The sequence below is a fragment of the Cebus imitator genome, unplaced genomic scaffold, assembly GCF_001604975.1.
Source record: "Cebus imitator isolate Cc_AM_T3 unplaced genomic scaffold, Cebus_imitator-1.0 Scaffold478, whole genome shotgun sequence".
NCBI classification, from domain to species: Eukaryota; Metazoa; Chordata; class Mammalia; order Primates; family Cebidae; genus Cebus; species Cebus imitator.
This window is the reverse complement of record NW_016107793.1, coordinates 332144-352018: the sequence shown is the minus strand read 5'-3', so window position 1 is coordinate 352018 and position 19875 is coordinate 332144. Positions and strand designations below refer to the sequence as shown.

General features: G+C 51.2%; 1 protein-coding gene across 1 annotated transcript in view; it reads right to left on the bottom strand.

Annotated features, from left to right (window-relative positions):
• The window catches only part of CDHR2 (cadherin related family member 2), a 45448-nt gene extending 30631 nt beyond the window's left edge, over positions 1–14817 (bottom strand). The window contains exon 1 of the mRNA XM_017512807.2: positions 14706–14817. Within this exon, the coding sequence (XP_017368296.1) occupies positions 14706–14723 (18 nt within the window). The 5' untranslated portion in view covers positions 14724–14817. The remainder of the gene's footprint in view (positions 1–14705) is intronic.
• Between the last annotated feature and the right edge of the window lie 5058 nt (positions 14818–19875).

The window sequence follows — 19875 nt, the reverse complement described above, 5'->3', positions numbered from 1 at the left end:
AAAAAAAAAAAAAAAAAAATCCCCAAAGACAACTGATGTGTCACTCCACAGAAAGCAGGAGAGCAGGAGGGGCCCCACATGTTTTGTTTCTTGCTGTCTGTCTAGAAAGTAGTCGGTATGTTCTATGCTTGCTATGTAACTCTACAATCTATGAGACCGGGCTTTTTAATGTATACTTTTTTCTTTTGAGTCAGTGTCTCACTGTGTTGCCCAGGCTGGCCTTGAACTTCTGGGCTTGAACTCCTGAGTAGCTGGGATTATAGGTGTGTGCTACTGTGCCCAGTATTTTACTGTATACTCTTTTGTGTAAATTAAATATATTAACTTTTCCAAAAATAAATTAAACTAAAGCTTTAAAGCAAACGAAGGAACACAGTTGCTACTATAAGCTAAAAAGAAAATCCTGTGCCTCTCACTGACTAAACAGCCCTGGTTGTGGCCCAGGAGACCCTAGATAGACTTTAAAAACTGAGTTTCCAGCCGTGGCAGGATGGAAGGTCAGTCACGCCTCATTACACCCTCCTCATTTACAGCTGACACACATAACTGACCAGCGTTAATGTTAAAATAGAGATCATAGGACTGAAAGAAGAGACAATCCTTGGCAATAAGATGCCAAATTATAAACATGACCTAAGATCATGCCAGGCCAGGGTGAAGTCAGGCAGCCCTAAAGAAGAAATTCTGTTCTGACTGACACGAGGGTTTTTCTCTAGCAGCTAAGTAAGCACCGGCCTCAAGAAAAGCAAGTCAAAGCAGTTACAGCCCATGCAGTTCACAGAGGCTGACAAACTGAGCCCTGTTCCACCAGCCATAACTGCAGCCATTTTGGTTTGTTTTTTGTTTTTTTTAAGATAGAGTCTCACTCTATCACCCAGGCTGGAGTGCAGTGGAGCAATCTCGGCTCACTGCACCCTCCACCTCCCAGGCTTAAGTGATTCTCCTGCCTCAACCTCCCACGTAGCTGGGATTACAGGCACCCACCACCACACTGGGCTAATTTTTGTATTTTTAGTAGTGACAGGGTTTCACCATGTTGGCCAGGCTGGTTTTGAACTCCTGACCTCAGGTGGTCCGCCGGCCTTGGCCTCCCAAAGTGCTGGGATTAGAGCTGTGAGCCTCTGAGCCCAGCCCATAACCACAGCCCTGACTGGACAAGAGACTGATTTCAATAACGTCCTCCTGATAAGAGCCCACCAACCACAGACTGGCTCCAGCTCATACAGAGATTGCCTACTCATGCAACTTCCGCGTCACAAAAAGACTTTTTGGTGTATAGGGCGTAATTGTAACAAATTTAAATGTTAAGTCACCATCCCAAGTGAGCATGGATTGTATGTTACATGCATATGTGTTCAATATGCATGCATCAGGACCTCCTTTATGAATATGCATAGCTCCTCCTGTAACCTGTTGAATATGTATGTGTAGCCACCCTGTCCAGCATCAAGCACCTGCTCCAAACCCTCCTTGGAAGTGTCTGTCTCTGGTCTTGGCCAGAGGGTTGGCCACCTGCATGTGGTCCCCTTTCTTTTTCTAGATTTATATTTTGTGTTTTTAAAAAAGTTAATACTACCAGCTGGGCATGGTGGCTCACGCCTGTAATCCAAGCACTTTGGGAAGCCGAGGTGGGTGGATCTCCTGAGGTCAGGAGTTCAAGACCAGGCTGACCAACATGGAGAAACCCCGTCTCTAATACAAAATACAAAATTAACTGGGCATGGTGGTACATGCCTGTAATCCCAGCTCCTTGGGAGGCTGAGGCCAGAGAATCACTTGAACCTGGGAGGCAGAGGTTGTGGTGAGCCAAGATCACACCACTGCACTTCAGCCTAGGCAACAAGATAGAAACTTTGTATGAAAAATAAATACATATATAAAAATAAAAAATAAAAAGTTAACACTACCAAGCGCCCTCACCTGGTCCTGGGCACTTCTTCATGTCTCTTTCCCTCCTGCCCCAGAGCATCTGAAGGGGGCAGGTGGCCCTGGGGAGGAGGGGAAAAGAGGATGACTTTCAGAGCCCAGCCCTGATGGTGAAACAGCATCAAAAAGCAGAACTCCTCTCCCTTGCACCGCCCACCCCTCCTCCCGAGTTCCAGCCTTGAGGAGCCACCCGATTGCACCCCCACTCTGACACCTCCTCCTTCTCCTGAGCACCCACATCCAATCCATGCTGCCTCCTCTCTTTCTCTCTAATCAGCCTGCATCTCTCCATCCTACACTGGGCGTCCTCCCTGGGGACACTGTCCTCAGCCTCCTCAAGTCCTCCTTCCCTCCAGCCTTTCTAATCCATCCCACTCAACCAAACTAATCCTTATGCACACAATCTAATCTTTTCTTCCCTCATTCAAAACTCATCAATGGCTCCCCATTGCCAGAGTCCAGACTCCATAAAAGGGCTTCCCAAAGACTACCCTCGACCTCTCCAGCTTCCCCTCGAACTGCTCCCTGCATCTCAGCCTGCCCCTCATCTCCCACGCGCCTAGAAACTCCCTCTGCCTGCCCTCACTACTGCCCGTCCGTCTTTTTGGAATGCTCTTCCCCACCTTGCTGCCTGATGAGCTCTCTTCATTTTTAAAGCCAGCTCCAAGGCTGGGTGTGATGGCTCACGCCTGTAATCCCAGCACTTTGGGAGGCCAAGGCGGGTGAATCACTTGATGTCAGGAGTTTGAGACCAGCCTGGTCAACATGGTGAAACCCCATCTCTACTAAAAATACAAAAATTAGCCGGGCAAGGTGGCACATGCCTGTAGTCCCAGCTACTTGGGAGGTTGAGGCAGGAGAATTGCTCGAATCTGGGATGTGGAGGTTGCAGTGAGCCGAGATCATGCCACTGCACTCCAGTCCGGGTGACAGAGTAAGATTCCTTCTCAAAAACAACAACAACAACAACAAATCAGCTCCAGGGTTCCCTTGTGTCCAGACTCCTTCTCAGTGCTCCCACAGGAGGAACTGCCCCTCCGCCCATCCATCGTGACCTCACCGGACGCTGCATAAACCCTAGAATAACCTCTATAGCTCTTGGTATCTGTTATCTCTGCAAATCAGCCTCTCCCACCAGGCCAGAAGAGATGTGAGGGCAAGGTCCGAGTCTGATGCACTTCTATGACCCCCAGGACCAAGCGCAGGGCTGAGCCCCGTGCTGGCTCCATGAGTATTTCTGAAAGGAATGAACGGATGAGCCAGTGAGTCACTGCAACCCCAAGGCGCTAATCCGGAACACCCATAAGATATAGCAGAGTGTAATGTGCTAAGTAACATACCCTCTCTGGGCCTCAGCTTCCTCATCTGTAAAATGGGAATAACAGTGCCTACACCAGGGGTTTGTGTTGAGGCTTAAAGAGTGCTTCACTCACAGTAAGTATAATAAATGTTAGCAATTATTATTGTAGGGAAAGAAAGTTCTGTCTCTTGCCCTTCTTGTTCCTCTTTTCTCAGAAACTCTGCCCTGGTTAGCTCGCAGCCCCTCCTCCCTCAGTGTCTCCTAGACAGTGATCCTGGCTCCGATCTGGCTGCCTGCCTCCTGGGCGTGGTTGGCTCCCCCGCCCTGAAGCCCCAGCCTAGCACTCCCTCTTAATTCAAATTCATCTCACCATACTTCCCCCAGACCTGCTGGGGAAACAGGGAACATCAGGAAGGCTGACAATCTTAAATAGCTGCTGGCGTTTCCTGAGCACCTACGATGTGCCGATGTGCCGATGACCCTGATTCGCTCGTTCATTTCCTCAGTATATAGTTATTGGGTATCCAAGAGCTGCTGCGTGCCAGACCCCTGTTCCTGGCAATGGGAAGGTGATGGTGAGCAAAACAGTGCAGGCTCCCAATGAGACAGATGGCGGACGAGTAAGCAAAGTATCACCGAATAGTGCAGTGCATCCCTGCTGTGGAGGAGGGGAGTGTGGGCATTATGAGAGTGAAAGAAGGGAACTGCTGAAGTGCTATGACAAAGAGGGCCACAGATCTTTTGACACTCCTCCCTGCAAGAGATGAGGACTATGTCCGATTCCCTTGAACCTGGTGTATTCATCATTTTTTTAACGTCTTTTTTTTTTGAGTTGGAGTTTCATTCTTGTCACCCATGCTAGAGCGCAGTGGTACAATCTCGGCTCACTGCAACCTCCACCCACCGGGTTCAAGTGATTCTCCTGCCTCAGCCTCCCAAGTAGCTGGGATTACAGGTGTGCGCCACCACAGCCAGCTAATTTTTGTATTTTTAGTAGAGACGGGGTTTCACCATGTTGGCCAGGCTGGTCTTGAACTCCTGACCTCAGGTGATCTGCCCGCCTCAGCCTCCTAAAGTGCTGAGATTACAGACGTGAGCCACCGCGCCCAGCCATTTGTTTTTATTTTCTGTGTTTTATGATGCTTTGACCCATTTGAGGCCTTGCTGGCTAGGGAGAGACTTCCCTCCCAGGGCTGGCGAATTCCCAGAGACAGGAAGCATCTTACCTCCCCACCTGCCTCTCCCATGCAAACCAAGGAATACAAAGCCACACCTCAACCACTCTTTATCTAATTCGCACATGTCAAGCAGATATTTCCTTGCTGTTAAACACCTCTGGCCTCTACCCACTAGATGCCAGCAGCAACCCCCAAGTTGTAAGAGCCAAAATGTCTCCAGACATTGCCAGGTGTCTCCTGATGGGGGAGGGAGAGTGATGGTAAAATCACCACTCGTTGACAGCCACTGTTATCGATAAAAAATAGAATGCAGGAATTAAAAATGTAATGGAGGAATCAGAATATAAAGTTGAGAAACGGAAACTAGGAGAGAAAAATAAGAAATCAGAGGATTAGGCCGGGCGCGGTGGCTCACGCCTGTAATCCCAGCACTTTGGGAGGCCGAGGCGGGTGGATCACGAGGTCAAGAGATCGAGACCATCCTGGTCAACATGGTGAAACCCCGTCTCTACTAAAAATACAAAAAATTAGCTGGGCATGGTGGTGCGTGCCTGTAATCCCAGCTACTCAGGAGGCTGAGGCAGGAGAATTGCCTGAACCTAGGAGGCGGAGGTTGCGGTGAGCCCAGATCGCGCCATTGCACTCCAGCCTGGGTAACAAGAGTGAAACTCCGTCTCAAAAAAAAAACAAAACAACAACAACAAAAAAAAAAGAAATCAGAGGATTAATCCAGGAGGCCCAACGTCTGATTAATAGAAGTCCCAGAAAGAGAAACAGAGAAGGACAACGGGAAAAGGAAACTATCAAATAAGTATGAACAACAGATTTTGCATAAATGAATAACACGTTTCCAGACTCAAAGAATTCCCAGAACAAATTTTAGAAAGGAAGGAAAAGAAAACCCATGCCAAAGCATTTTCAGAATACTAGGGATAATGACAAAACCGTGAAACCTTCTGCAGAGAAAAACAAGTGACATACAAAGGACCCAGAATCAGGTCATGGGACTTTTCAGTAACAATCCTAGAATGAATGGAGCTATGTGTGGAAGATTAATGGTGGCACAAATTCTTTGACATTCCTCCTATTGAGAAGTGAATTCTAATCCCCTTCTCTTAAATCTGAGCTGGCCTTAGTGATTTATTTGATCAACAGAATGCAGCAGAAATGCAGCAATCAGAAGCTTTGCAGCTTACAACTGGGCCTCTTAGGCCACTTTGCTCTCGGAACCTGGAGATGTGTTGTTAGAAGTTCAACTATCCTGAGGCCGCCATGTTATAAGGAAGCCCAAGCTAACCATGTAGAGAGACCTGTGCGTTGAGGGAGAGCAAGATGTCCAGTCAGTCCTCACTGTCTAACTCCTAATCTTTCACATTATCCCAGCTGACACCCCAGACACCATGGAACAGAGTTGAGCAATTCCTGCTATGCCCTATCCAAATTCTCATCCCATAGAATCAAGAAATATAATAATAAATTGTTGCTTAAGCAACTAAGTTTTGAGGCATTTTGTCAAGCAGCAGTAAATAACCAGAACACTATGCCTGCAAAATACTGAAGACAAATAATTTTCAACCTAGAATTCTACACCCACCAAAACTATCAGTCACATATGAGGGCAAAATAAAAACATTTTTTAGACATACAAAGTGAAAAATGCTACCTCTGCTATATCTTTTCTTGGGAAACTACTGGAGAACATAGTCCATTCTATGAAGGGAGTAAACCAAGAGAAAGGAAGAGAATGCAGGAAACAGAGAGCCCAGTACGGAAGAGAGGGAAAGGCGCGGACATCACAGTGGGTCCCGATGGGAAGAAGGGTTCAGGGAGCTCTCAAGGGCTGTCTACACCCTTGGAAATACAACCGATGGTGTGAACATTTCAACGATATTTACACCTCTGGCTAGGGTGGAGGGATGAATCTGTGTTACCATACAGAAAACTAAGCAAGCTGTACTAGAAAGAGCCTAGGAATACCATAAGCTAGTGGCTCGGCTGGGACCATTCCCATGGTGGATAGACTACAGCCACATTGTGTGCCCTGGGAAGTGTGTTAGCTATAAGAGAATAAAATCCTCATCTGTCACTTTAAGAAATCAACAGATAATGACTTAACCCAGGCGGTCAAGGCTGCAATGAGTCAAGATTTAATCACTGTACTCCAACCTGGGTGACAGAGCAAGACCCTTTCTCAAAAAAAAAGAAAAAAAAGCTAAGAAGGTGATAATAAAAAAGAAATAAACTGATAATAGCTTAAAAATGATGAGGCCAGGCCGGGCGCAGTGGCTCACACCTGTAATCCAAGCACGTTGGGAGGCTGAGGCGGGCAGATCACGAGGTCAAGAGATCAAGACAATCCTGGCCAACATGGTGAATTCCCGTCTCTACTAAAAATACAAAAATTAGCTGAGTGTGGTGGCAAGTGCCTGTAGTCCCAGCTACTCGGGAGGCTGAGGCAGGAGAATTGCTTGAACCCGGGAGGCAGAGGTTGCAGTGAGCAGAGATCATACCACTGCACTCCAGCCTGGCACCTGGTGACAGGGCAAGACTCTGTCTCAAAAAAAAAAAATTATGAGGCCAGCTGCAGTGGCTCACACCTATAATCCCAGCACTTTGGGAGGCCAAGGCAGGTGGATTGCTTTAGCTCAGGAGTTTGAGACCAGCCTGGTCAAATCCCATCTCTGCAAAAAATACAAAAATTAGTCTGGCATGGTGGCACATGCCTGTAGTCTCAGCTACTTGGGAGGCTGAGGTGGGAGGATCGCTTGAGCCCGGGAGCTCGAGGCTGCAGTGAGCCCTGAATGCACCGCTGCACTCAGCCTGGTGACAGAGTGAGATCCTGAGAAAGAAGAAAGTAAGAAAGAAAAAGAAAGAAAGAGAGAGAGAGAAAGAGAAAGAAAGAAAGAAGAAAGAAAGAAAGAAAGGAAAGAAAGAAAGAAAGAAAGAGGGAAAGAGAGAGAGAGAAAGAAAGAAAGAAAGAGAGAGAGAGAGCGAGGGAGGGAGGGGAAGGAAGGAAGGGGAAGGAAGGAAGGGAGGAAGGAAGGAAGGAAGGAAGGAAGGCAGGAAGGAGAGAGAGAGAGAGAACGAACGGAGGGAGGGAGGGAGGGAGGGAGGGAGGGAGGGGGGAGAGGGAGAGAAAGAAAGGAGGGAGGGAGGGCAACAAAGTATTATGAAATTATAGGCCAGGTGTGGTGGTGCATGCCTGTGGTCCCAGCTACTCGTGAGGCTGAGGTGGGAGAATTGCTTGAGTGCAGGAGTTCGAGGCTGCAAGGAGCCAAGACCTCATCACTGCACTCCAGCCTCGGCAACAGAGCAAGACCGCATTGGGAAAGAGAGAGAGAGAGAGGGAAGGAAGCAAGGAAGGAAGGAAGGAGTGAGGGAAGGAAGGAGCCAAAGGAGGTGAAAGCAGTTGCTTCTAGAGAGCGGATACTGGGATGTGGAGTGTGGGTGAGAGGCTGGCTTTTGTTATAAACCTTGTAGTATTGTTTGACATTTTTGTTTGCTTTAAGACTAGTCAAGTGGGCCGGGTGCAGTGGCTCACACCTGTAATCCCAGCACTTTGGGAAGCCAAGGCAGGTGGATCATGAGGTCAGGAGTTCAAGACCAGCCTGGCCAATATGGTGAAACCCCATCTCTACTAAAGGTGCAAAAAATCAAAAATTAGCCGGGCATGGTGTCGGGCACCTTTAATCTCAGCTACTCGGGAGACTGAGGCAGGAGAATCACTTGAACCCAGCAGGTGGAGGTTACAGTGAGCCGAGATCGCACCATTGCACTCCAGCCTAGGCAACTCCATCTCAAAAACAAACAAGCAGACTATTCAAGTGAAGCAGTGTGAGTGAAAAAGTAATAAAGCAATCTGTAGCTGGTTGTGATAAATTAGTTGTAAACACTACTGCACTCGGACCAGCCTGTTTAGGTATTTTTTGAAGTAAGGTCTTGCTCTGTCACCCAAGCTGGAGTGCAGTGGCGCTATCATGGCTCACTGCAGCCTCCAACTCCTGGGTTCAAGCGATCCTCCCATCTCAGCCTCCCAAAGTGCTGGGATTACAGGTGTGAGCCACCGTGGCTGGCCTATTTGATATTTTTAAAACTTAAATGCCCACATTGCTTTGATAAGAGGAGCACTGTTATGGTGGGGGGGGGGGGTCCCAAGTAGCACAAACAATATGAAAGGTTGCCTGGGCCAGGGAAGAACCAGGTGTATTCCGGGAGTTCAAAGAAGGTCCCTGTGGCTGGGTTGCAGGGCGGGGAATGGTGGGAGCGAGGCAGGTTGGGAAATTTGCCAGAGCCAGAGCATGAGACACAGGAAGGAAGGTTCATTCTCTTCTAAGAAAAACAAAAAATAGGAGGTCCTTTCAGGGGGTTTTGTTTGTTTTGAGATCGAGTCTTGATGTCGCCCAGGCTGGAGTGCAGTGGTGCGATCTTGACTCACCGCAACCTCTGCCTCCCAGGTTCAAGTGATTCTCCTGCCTCAGCCTCCCGAGTAGCTGCGATTACAGGTGTGAGCCAAGACACCCGGCTAATTTTTGTATTTTATGTTGGCCAGGCTGGTCTCAAACTCCTGACCTCAGGTGGTCCACCCACCTCAGCCTCCCAAAGTGCTGGGATTACAAGCGTGAGCCACCTACTCAGCCCATTTGAGAGTTTTAAGCAGGGGAGTGACCGGGGCTAATTTTCTCTTAAGACCTTTCTGGCTGCTGCGTGTCACGGGGCTGGACTGGGGGCAGCAGACTGGAGAGAAGAGGCAAGAGCAGGGCTGTAGTTTGGAGGTAGAATATTTGTGGTGCACAGAATTTCATCTTCACAGCAACTCATTTTGCAGATGAGCAAAGAGGCTTTTGCTGGGAGTGCTCTGCGGAGGACCTCACAGCTGAAAGTGAGCGGGATTCACAGCCACTCTCCTCTCCACGCCCAAGGCCCTCGCCTCTCCCCGAGGCAGGGAGGAGGAGGCAGCCCTTGCGTGGCCCTGGGGCCCTTGCGAGAGGAGACAGCTCCAGTTCAGATGTGGACCCCAAAGCTTCCAAATGTTTGCCCTCTTGACCTACTCATCCAACTAACATCAATAAGAAGCTCTTTTTGTAGAAGTTCTTCAGCATGAGCGATTATTTATAATCATGGGCAACTGAAGTGACCGTCACATGAAACATTGGCGATGATGAAGAAAGCCCCCGGTGGGATGCTCGGCAGCCGTTAAACATAACGGCTAAGAGTAGCGAGACACCCATGGAGGGGGTGCCTACTGCCTGCCAGACATTGAGGCGGGCACTATGCCATGCTCACAAAAACCCTTCGAGGCCAGATGCGGGGGCTCACGCCTGTAATCCCAGCACTTTGGGAGGCCAAGGCAGGTGGATCACCTGAGGTCAGGAGTTCAAGACCAGCCTGGCCAACATGACAAAACCCCATCTCTACTAAAATTATAAAAATTAGCCGGGCGTGGTGGCAGGCTCCCGTAATCCCAGCTACTCAGGAGGCTGAGGCAGGAGAATTGCTTAAACCCAGGAGGCGGAGGTTGCAGTGAGCTGAGATAGCACCACTGCACTCCAGCCTGGGAGAAAGAGTGAGACTCTATCTCAAAAAAACAAACAAACAAACAAACAAAAACCTCTTTTAGATTGGTACCATTCTACCCACTTTACAGATGGGGAAAATAAAGCTCAGAGACATAAAGAGGCTGGCTTGAGTTTACAGAGCCAAGAAGCAGCAGAGCATCACTGGGCAGTTCATTGTCCTTCTCTAAACATTCCCTCCACTGTGAGGAGACTAATAACCCCAGTAAATGATGAGGGTAGGCATCAGGGGATGAATGGAAATAAGAATGTGCCACCTCAGTCCCTGGCACCCAATAGGCACTCAGCAAGTGCAAACCTTCTTCCTTCTGTGGGGTTGTCCCCACCTTATGCCTGCTCCTCCCCCTGCAGTCACCATGGAAACAGCTTCCTCCCTCCCTGGTGACCGTCCATGCTCACCAGGCTCTGAGACTGCGTGCAGAGGTCAGAGCTGAACGGGCAGGGCCAGGCTGTGTGAGGAGGCGGCCTGGGGCTGTTTCTGGTGCTACCTTCCATGTGACTCTAGCCAGAGGAACCTTGGGAAGTTGCTGTGGAAAATGCTGGCTTGCCAAGAACCCCAGAGATGACAGCTGGGGACAGCCCACATGCTGGACGGTAGGGCTGCACTCAGCCAGACTGTTAAATGCAGATGTGCCCCCACTGCTCAGGGGAGTTAGTATGCTCTCAGTCCTCAGCATCCCCCGCAGAGCTGAGCCATAGTCCTCAGTGAGACAGGACAACAATCTGGGTTCAGCTACGCCCAGACGTGGTAGCGCTAGAAGCAGGGGCAGTGAGTAAGGCTGTCATGGAGGCAGGGTCCAAGATCAGATAGGGATCCCCTGGGGCAGGGGTGGTGCTGGTGGGGATAAGTGGGGATGGACATTCTGATGAAGGTGGAGACACAGGCGGAGCTGGTGGAGGTGACAGCTGTGGGAGGGAGAAGGTGGCGGTGACGGGGTTGGCGGTGGACATCCAGGCTGGATGCGTCCAGCCCTGGCATCGCTCTGAGGCTGCAATCTGGGACCTCATTCCCTCATCACTTCTCTCTCTCATGTCTGTCCTTCAGAAATGAGTCAACTGCCACAAGACAATTAGTCATTAGGTGTGCAGCCAGCAGGTATGCCAGATGGATTCATCATCATTACAAAGTTCCCCTGGGTCCAGCTTGCAAGAAAGGAGATTCCTGCCCTCAGGGTTCCTCCTCCAATCCCAGAGGAAAATGGGACTGGCAAGGAAGGGCCGTGTGCCGGGGCTGGCACTTTAAACCCATTAATTACCATTTAGTCCTCAGCAAACTGAGGTCCAAGTGGGGACAGGGCGAGGCACAGCCAGCAGTGAGACCAGAACCCAAGCCAGGCCTGTGCTTTCTCCCTTTTCTAGGCTCCTGGGTTTTCCTTCTTGAGCTCCCCGGTTTCCCCACAGGCCACGCTGAGCCCACAGATGCATGACTTTGAGAGAGAACAGCCCGAACCAGGACCTTGACCCAGTCCCCAAGGGACCTCCCCCTACATCCCCTTCCCCATACTCAACATGCTCCTCCCACGTGGAAGTGTCTCCCAACTCACCCCCTCCCCATCTCCCGGGGCAGGACGGGGTCCTCAAGAAGCCTGTGGACCCCCACTAGGAGCAACAGCAATGCCCGTTTGCATCTGTGTGATGCGCATGCCCAGCCCCTCCCCTGCATCTGGGGCCTGCCATCCTCCCGGAAGGAATTGCTGGCTTCATTGACCCCCTTCATGCACAGGGACATGAGTGCAGGAGGCCAGGGTTCGTGTCCAAGCCTGTAAGAGGCAGAGCGGAGGCGCCACCCCGTCTGCCTCCCAGGCTAGTGCTCTTTCCTGCCACATCCCTGCCTCGCCTGCCTCCTGCCTTGCTGGGGTTGGCCCTGGGTTTCTTGCACTCCTGCCTCCTCGTGATCGTGATGAGCCCGGCATTCTACAGTCCAGAGCACACACCTCTGGATTCAGTCACTTGGGGAGAATGCACAGTGTCCGTGCGGGCTGGGGAAGGCACAAGGACGGCCTGCCTCAGTGTTGAGCCTTCCCCATCCTGGGCACCGTTACTCCTAAGCTCAAAACATCTCCATGGCTCCCACTGGCTACAGGACACACTGCCTGCCCCTCAGCCTGGCAGGAGAGGTCCTTGGAGGTGCTGGGTCTTGCTTTCCACCGAGCTGCCCTCTTCCGCTCCTGAGGTCCAGTGGTGTTGAATGCTCCTGTCCTCAGTCCACACCCTGCATTTTCCTTCCTCCATCATTTGCTGAAACCGTTCCCTTTGCCCAGAATGCCTTTCTTTGCCTTCTGCCTACATGCAAATTCTCTCCGTCTGTAAGGCCCAGGTCAGCTGTGGAGCTGTGTTCAGGCAGTTGATGGCCCCTCCTCTGGGCTCCTAATTTCCTGGTACCCTAGCAAGAGGCAGGAGCAAGGTGCAAATGGAAAAGGAGTGAATGGAGTTGTCCCTGGGCTGGGACTTGAGGACGGTCACCACTTCTCCCTGCTGTGGCAGTCTCAGGCCAACGCATAGGTTTCCCAACTTCCCCCCTCCCCCCCAGTCACTGCACAACCATACGCTGGGGCTCTTTCCATGGTTTGCTGCATTTAAAAATGGGAACTGGCCGGGCGCGGCGGCTCAAGCCTGTAATCCCAGCACTTTGGGAGGCCGAGGCGGGTGGATCACGAGGCCAAGAGATCGAGACCATCCTGGTCAACATGGTGAAACCCCGTCTCTACCAAAAATACAAAAAAATGGGCCGGGCACGGTGGCTCACGCCTGTAATCCCAGCACTTTGGGAGGCCGAGGCGGGTGGATCACGAGGTGAAGAGATCGAGACCATCCTGGTCAACACGGTGAAACCCCGTCTCTACTAAAAATACAAAAATTAGCCGGGCGTGGTGGCGGGTACCTGTAATCCCAACTACTCAGGAGGCTGAGGAAGGAGAATCACTTGAACCTGGGAAGCGGAGGTTGTGGCAAGGTGAGATCACACCACTGCACTCCAGCCTGGGGGACAGAGCAAGACTCCTTCACGCGCGTGCGTGCACGTGCACACACACACACACACACACACACACACACACACACATGTTGGCAGTGGTGGTGTGTGCCTGTAATCCCAGCTACTCAGGAGGCTGAGGCAGGAGAATCGCTTGAACCCGGGAGGCAGAGGTTGCATCGTGCCATTGCACTCCAGCCTGGGCAACAGAGCAAGAATCCATCTCAAAAAAAATAGTGGTTGGGGAAGGACCAAAAAGGACACAGAGGAGAATCAGGGAGGCTCTGGCCCCCATGTCATGAAATGTGTAGTCTCCAGGAGTCCTCACTAGTCCCACCTGGCCCAGGAGGTGCCCGTTCTTCAGCCTTGGCTAGGATGGGGCTTCAGCCACAGCTCAGAGCAGTCCACAGTGCCAAGATTTTCCAGAATTTGGAGCCACTCGGACTGAGGACACCAGTCCTGCCCGGGGCCTCCAGAAGGTCGGGGTGGGGGGGAAGTGGGTCCTCCTCCCGTATGGGGAGGCCCCCGGGGTGCACTCAGCCACCACACGGCCAGCCCGCCATGCACTTTCACTTCTGTTTCATTTACTTCTCACAGCTGCTCCCAGGCAGGAATTATCCTATCCTATTATTCCAAGAAAACCAAGGTTCACAGATGCCCAGAGATGGGTGAGTCAGGAGCAGCAGGTTAGACCCAGGCTGCCTCCAAATCCAGTGGTCCCTTGGCAAGCCTCAGTCTGGGCTCCATTGATCCAGGAGGCCATGCTTGCACCTGCAGGGCGGGCTCCAGTCACTCCTGGGTGACCAGAGTAAGTATGTGGGACCTGAGCACCCAGCTCCCAGCCACACTCCCTCCCAGTGCCTCTGGCCCAGGCCGCCTGGCCCGGCAGACACATATGGAGTCACACAGCCCTGGGTTCAGATGCCAGCATTTCATATATTTGTTGTACAACCCCAGGCAAGCCCTCTCCCCTATCCAGCCCTCAGTTTTCCCTGCTAAGAAATGGGATGAGGATAAAAATCATGGAGTCTACACGCGGCCATGCCCTGTTTCCATCAGCGGGACCTTGGTGCTTACTGGGACCCTGCCTTGTGCCTGGTGCCCAACCCAGTACGTGTCTGCCTGAGTGACCCAGGCCAGCCCTGGCTCTCAGCTGGGTCCCCACCTCCTTTACCATGGCAGAGAAATGTGCAGGGCCTGGACTGGGCAGAGCTGGGGCCGGCCTGGGTCAGTCCCTACTGATACTTCCTAGCACTGGCTGAGGGTGCACTGGGCTCTGCCATAGGACACATGCCCACCTCCGCCCTAGGGCTCTTCAGGCCCTTTCTGGAACTCGTCTCAGCCCCATTTGATAAATGAGGAAATGGAGGCCCAGAAGTGTTAAATAGCCCACCAAGGTCAGGGTGGAGCTGGGATGTGAGCAAAGCCTGTGGGGTAGGAGCCCAGGTCAGCTTCCCTGTCCTCAGCCCCTGAGCTCCTGTGAAGGGGCCAGGCCGGTTACCTCGTTTCCCTGGGGCGCCTGCCTCCCTTCCATCCTGTGAAGAATCATCTTGCAAGGACTTGGCCATCAGCCCCCAGGTCTGCCCCATCCTGCATACGACTTCCACTGTCTCTGCCACCCCCTACCCCGTCCCCGGCCCCTGCAGCTGCAGGGGAGACTTTAAGGACCTCCAAGCTTGCCTTGGCCCTCGGAACTCCCCAGCCCCCAACGCATATCTCTGGCCCAGAGACCCCCGCTGGGTTGGGTGGTCCCCTACCTGTGTCCCCTTCGCCATGGAGGTGGCAGACAGGCGCCAGATAGGCGCCGGCACGCAGGTGGACACCCTCTGGGGCCTGCAGCTATGTGGCCAGCAGACTTTGGCACCATCTCCACCTCCACTGAGCAATCATTAACCCTGCCAGAGACCACACCTCCCAGGAGGGGGCCGACTCCTAAGGAGGTGCTGAGCACAGCTGGAGCCCGGGCAGGAGGAAGGAACCAAGGCATCAGAGCTCATGGTGCTCCTGGGGCTGAAGGCCTAGACCACAGGAGACAGGGCCTGGCCAACCCTGCCTGGCCGACCCTGAGCCCAGAGGACCTGGGAACAAGGTCCAGCCCTGGGCAGCCTGGAGATGGGGATGGTGACAGCCAGAATGTGATGCCAGAGCCCCTGTCCCCTCCCTGCTACAAGTCTTCAGTGATAGGGCACCTGTGGACAAGTGGAGAATTAAGTCAGGAGAGGGAAGTGGCGAAACAGTGTAATAATCAGTCAGTCACCAGGCGGCCAAACCAGCCCCTGTGAGGTTCTCATGGAGGAGTGGGGGCTACCTGAGCCTGGACAACCCACTTTTGAGCTTATTGTGACTGATCTGAGTCCCATTGAGACCCTCAAAAGGCATCTGTCTACAGGGGTTTCATCCACCACCAGGCTGGCTTTTTATTATTTTTTTTATTGATTGATTTTTTTGAGACAGAGTCTTGCTCCGTCACCTGGGCTGGAGCGCAGTGGCACAATCGCGGCTCACTGCAACCTCCTTCTCCTGGGTTCAAGCGATTCTCCTGCCTCAGCCTCCTGAGTAGCTGGGCTTACAGGTGTGTGACCACACCCATCTAATTTTTTGTGTGTTTTTAGTAGAAACAGGGTTTCACCATGTTGGCCAGGCTAGTCTTGAACTCCTGACCTCAGGGGATCCACTCACCTCGACCTCCCAAAGTGCTGGGATTACAGGTGTGTGCCAAGGCATCCGGCCCCCAGGCTGGCTTTAAGTGCTGCCGGATGTGGTGTTTTCCTGCAGGGACTCAGGCACAACTCCTCCTTATCCTCCCTTTGACCCAGCCATCCCAGTTGACACAGAAAGGAGACCGTGAGCACAACTTTCTTAAGGCATATGACCACTGTCTTGGCATCACCACTGGGTGGCCCTCTTCTTGTGGGCAGAGGACATGTCTAATTCACAATAGATACATAGTTACGTGCTATATATGTGTTTTGGTTAACGACAAACTGTACATACAATAGTGGTCCCATAAGAGTATAACACTAAATTTCACTGCACCTTTTCTGTGCTTAGATGCACAGATACTTAACCTCTGTGTTACAGTTGCCTGCAGTGTTCAGTACAGTCCCAGGTTACACAGGTTAGTCGCCCAGGAGCACAGGCGGTAACATAGAGCCTAAGTGTGTAGTAGGCTGTACCACCTAGGTTTGTGTAAGTCACTCTGTGATGTTCACACAACGATGCAGTTGCCTGATGACACATTTCCCAGAAGGTGCCCCCGCTGTTAAGGGATGTGTGACTGTGTATCAGGCAGTTGCGATAGTCAGGCATTTTAATCGTTTGTTTCCCAACTCTCCAAATGTAAAACAGATTAACAAAATATGTATGCCACGAGAATAAAAAGGAGAAGAAACCCAGATGAAGGGAAGACAGGTGAGAAAAACAGGGTTAATGCAGGCATGAATTGAGGCCATAAAATACTTGTCCTGAGCTGAGTGCAGTGGTGTGCACCTGTAGTCCCAGCTACTTGGGAGGCTGAAGCAGGTGGCTTGAGGCCAGGATTTCCGTGCTTTGGTGCACTATGCTGACAGCCTGTCCACACTAAATTCAGCACTAATATGGTGAACCCTTGGGAGCAGAGGATCACCAGGTGGCCTCAGAAGTGAACTAGCCCAGATCAGAAACAGAGCAGGTCAAAACTCAGGTGCTGATCAGTAGTGAGATTGCGCCTATGAAGCCACTGCACTCCAGCCTAGACAACATAATGAGACCTTGTCTCTCAAAAAATAAACAAATTTATATATATGCCTTGAAGTTCTGTGTAATTGTAGAGGTGGGTCATGGATCAGGTTCTGAGCTTCCCTCCCAGCAGGCAAAGCAAAAAGGGAATTGTGATCCATTAAGTCCAGCATCCATCCATTTTAAAACATTTGCATAGGCTGGGCACGGTGGCTTGTGCTTGTAATCCCAGCACTTTGGGAGGCTGAGGTGGGCGGATCGCGAGGTCAGGAGTTCGAGACCAGCCTGGCCAAGATGGCGAAACCCTGTCTCTCCTAAAAATACAAAAATTAGCTGGGTATTGTGGCAGGCACCCGTAATCCCAGCTACTTGGGAGGCTGAGGCAGGAGAATTGCTTGAACCCAGAGGCAGAGGTTGCAGTGAGCCAAGATCACGTGATTACTCTATCCTGGGCGACAGAGCAACTCTCCAACTCAAAAAAAAAAAAAAAAAAATGTGCATATAGCCAGGCAGTGGGAGCTATGATGCCGTTCTGAATTTTGATACCCAAGAGGCTTTTCTTCTTTCAGAGAAGCTGCGCAGCATGTGAGGTGACTATTATAACGCAGGGGTTGAGAGACCAGGCTTGGGGTCAGACTGTTGGGTTCAATTTTGGGTTCAATTTTTTAATTTAATTTTTTATCTACTGTATAGATAAAATGCGTTATCTATAACCCACAAATGGGTTCAATTTTGGCGGGACAAGTTACATCACCTCTCTAAGCCTGTTTCCTTATCGGGAAATTTCGGGTAATAGATGACGCCCACTGGGGAAGGCGGTGGTGAGGATGTAATGAAGTCATACATTGAAAGCCCTGGGCACAGTGCCCAACACAGTAAGGTCTCCGTGAATGTTGGTTTTTGTGGTGGCATGGTGGTGACTGTGATGATTGTTATTATTACTAATATCACCTCATTTAATCCTACCAATGACTCCAGGAATGATTTTTTTCAGGTTAGATCATTGCCCAAAATGACAGAAAGTGGCAGAACTGGGATATTAGCACACATCTGTGCAACAGTTCTTGCCCCTGACTTCCTGCCACAGCCATCAGCTTCCTCTCTGAAGGAAGTAGGCACTAGTCATCACTGGTGGCTTAACTGGTAAGACGAGAGGCAGGTAACTCCACCCGAGGCTCCAGGCTCCCACTCTGCCTCAGACCATGGAAGTTATCCTGGTTGCTCTGCTGTGCCCCAAATAGGGCAGACCCCAACCCAAGCCCCTGCCCTCTGTCCCTGCTCTTATGGCTGAGGCCGACAGCTCTGAGTCACTGCTCTGACAGATAGAAGTGTGTCCTGGCCTGCCCAGACCTTTGGACCCATCAGGATGAGGCAGGTATGGCCAGTTGGTGCCCTGCCCATCTCAAGGGGAACCATCCACCTGCCACAAGGCAGCCTGGGAAGCACACGGAGATCTGGGCTCTGATGATCCACATCTATGTCCAGAGTTGGCTTCATGTAGCAGCAGGCAGCCAGGCAGAGTGGGGCTAACAGCCCAGGATATGGACTCAGGAGACCTGGGTCCTAATCCCCCCAACCACTTACCTGCTGGGGGCTTGGGCAAGGTACATCATCTCCCACACTCTTGGTGTCCTTGTATAAAATGAGCATAAATGCAAACTCCACCTTATAGGCCTGATCTAAGGATTAATGGTGTAATGCATGGCAGCACTTACCACAAGGTAAGTAATGGGGTGATGTGCACAAGGTAACAGTTTGGAAACACATCAGGGTTCCTTCACAGCCACTGTCTGAAGTGTGTGCCTTAAAACATTTTTGATCAGAAAAACTTCTTGGCAGGGCGCGGTGGCTGGGATTACACCTGTAATCCCAGTACTTTTGGGAGGCCAAAGCAGGTGGATCACTTGAGGCCAGGAGTCTGAGACCAGCCTGGCCAACATGGTGAAACATGAAATATGATGAAACCTCATCTCTATAAAAATACAAAACTTGGGTGGGGGGATAGGGGAGGAACAGCATTAGGAGAAATACCTAATGTAGATGACGGGGTGATGGATGCAGCCAACCACATGTATACCTATGTTACAAACCTGCATGTTCTGCACATATATCCCAGAACTTAAAGTACAATAAAAAAAAAAAAAATACAAAACTCAGACCAGCGTGGTAGCACGCACCTGTAGTCCAAGCTGGAAGCCTGAGGCACAAGAATTGCTTGAACCTGGGAACGTGGGCTGGCGGGGGGCAGGGAGTTTGCAGTTAGCCTAGATCATGCCACTGTACTCCTGCCTGGGCAGCAGAGTGAGACTCCATTCCCCACTACAAAAGAAAAAAAAAAGGAAAGGAAAACTTCTCAGAGCCTGTCTTCACTACGTGCACCCACTACATACTCAGAAATGTATCAAGTTGAAATCAAGTGCTAGCTTGTCCCGGAGATGGGCAAGTCTCTCCTTGCCTCTGAGCCACCATTTCTTTACCTGCAACACCTCTGACCCCCACCTAGTGCACAGCCTGAGGTGACCTGGAGATTCTGGGCTGAGGGTGGCTCTTTGGTGTGAATGCATTCAATCCCTCAACTTCCCAATCATCTCTACAAGTTGCACTTTGCAGGGTACAAAGTCCCTTCATTGCTCTTACAAAGGAACCAGCCCAAGAATATCCTCATGATGTCACAGACTCACAGTCTCCCACCCTAGAAAAAAAACTTGGGGCTGAGTGCAGTGGCTTATGCCTGTAATCCCAACACTTTGGGAGTTCTGAGGTGGGCGGATCAGAAAGTTAGGAGTTCAAGACCAGCCTGGCCAACATGGTGAAACCCCGTCTCTACTAAAATATAAAAACTTAGCTGGGCATGGTGGCGTGCGCCTGCAATCCCACTACTCAGGAGGGAGGCTGAGACAGGAAAATCACTTGAACCCGAGAGGTGAGATTGCAGCTAGGCAGGTTGCAGCGAGCCGAGATAGTCCACTGCACTCCAGCCTGGGCAACAGAGGGAGGCTCTGTCTCAAAAGAAGGGAAAGAAGGACAGGAAGGAAAGGAAAGAAAGAAGGAAAGGAAGGAAGGGAGGCCGGGCACGGTGGCTCACGCCTGTAATCCCAGCACTTTGGGAGGCCGAGGCGGGCGGAACACGAGGTCAGGAGATCGAGACCATGCTGGCTAACACGGTGAAACCCCCTTTCTACTAAAAATACAAAAAATTAGCAAGGTGTG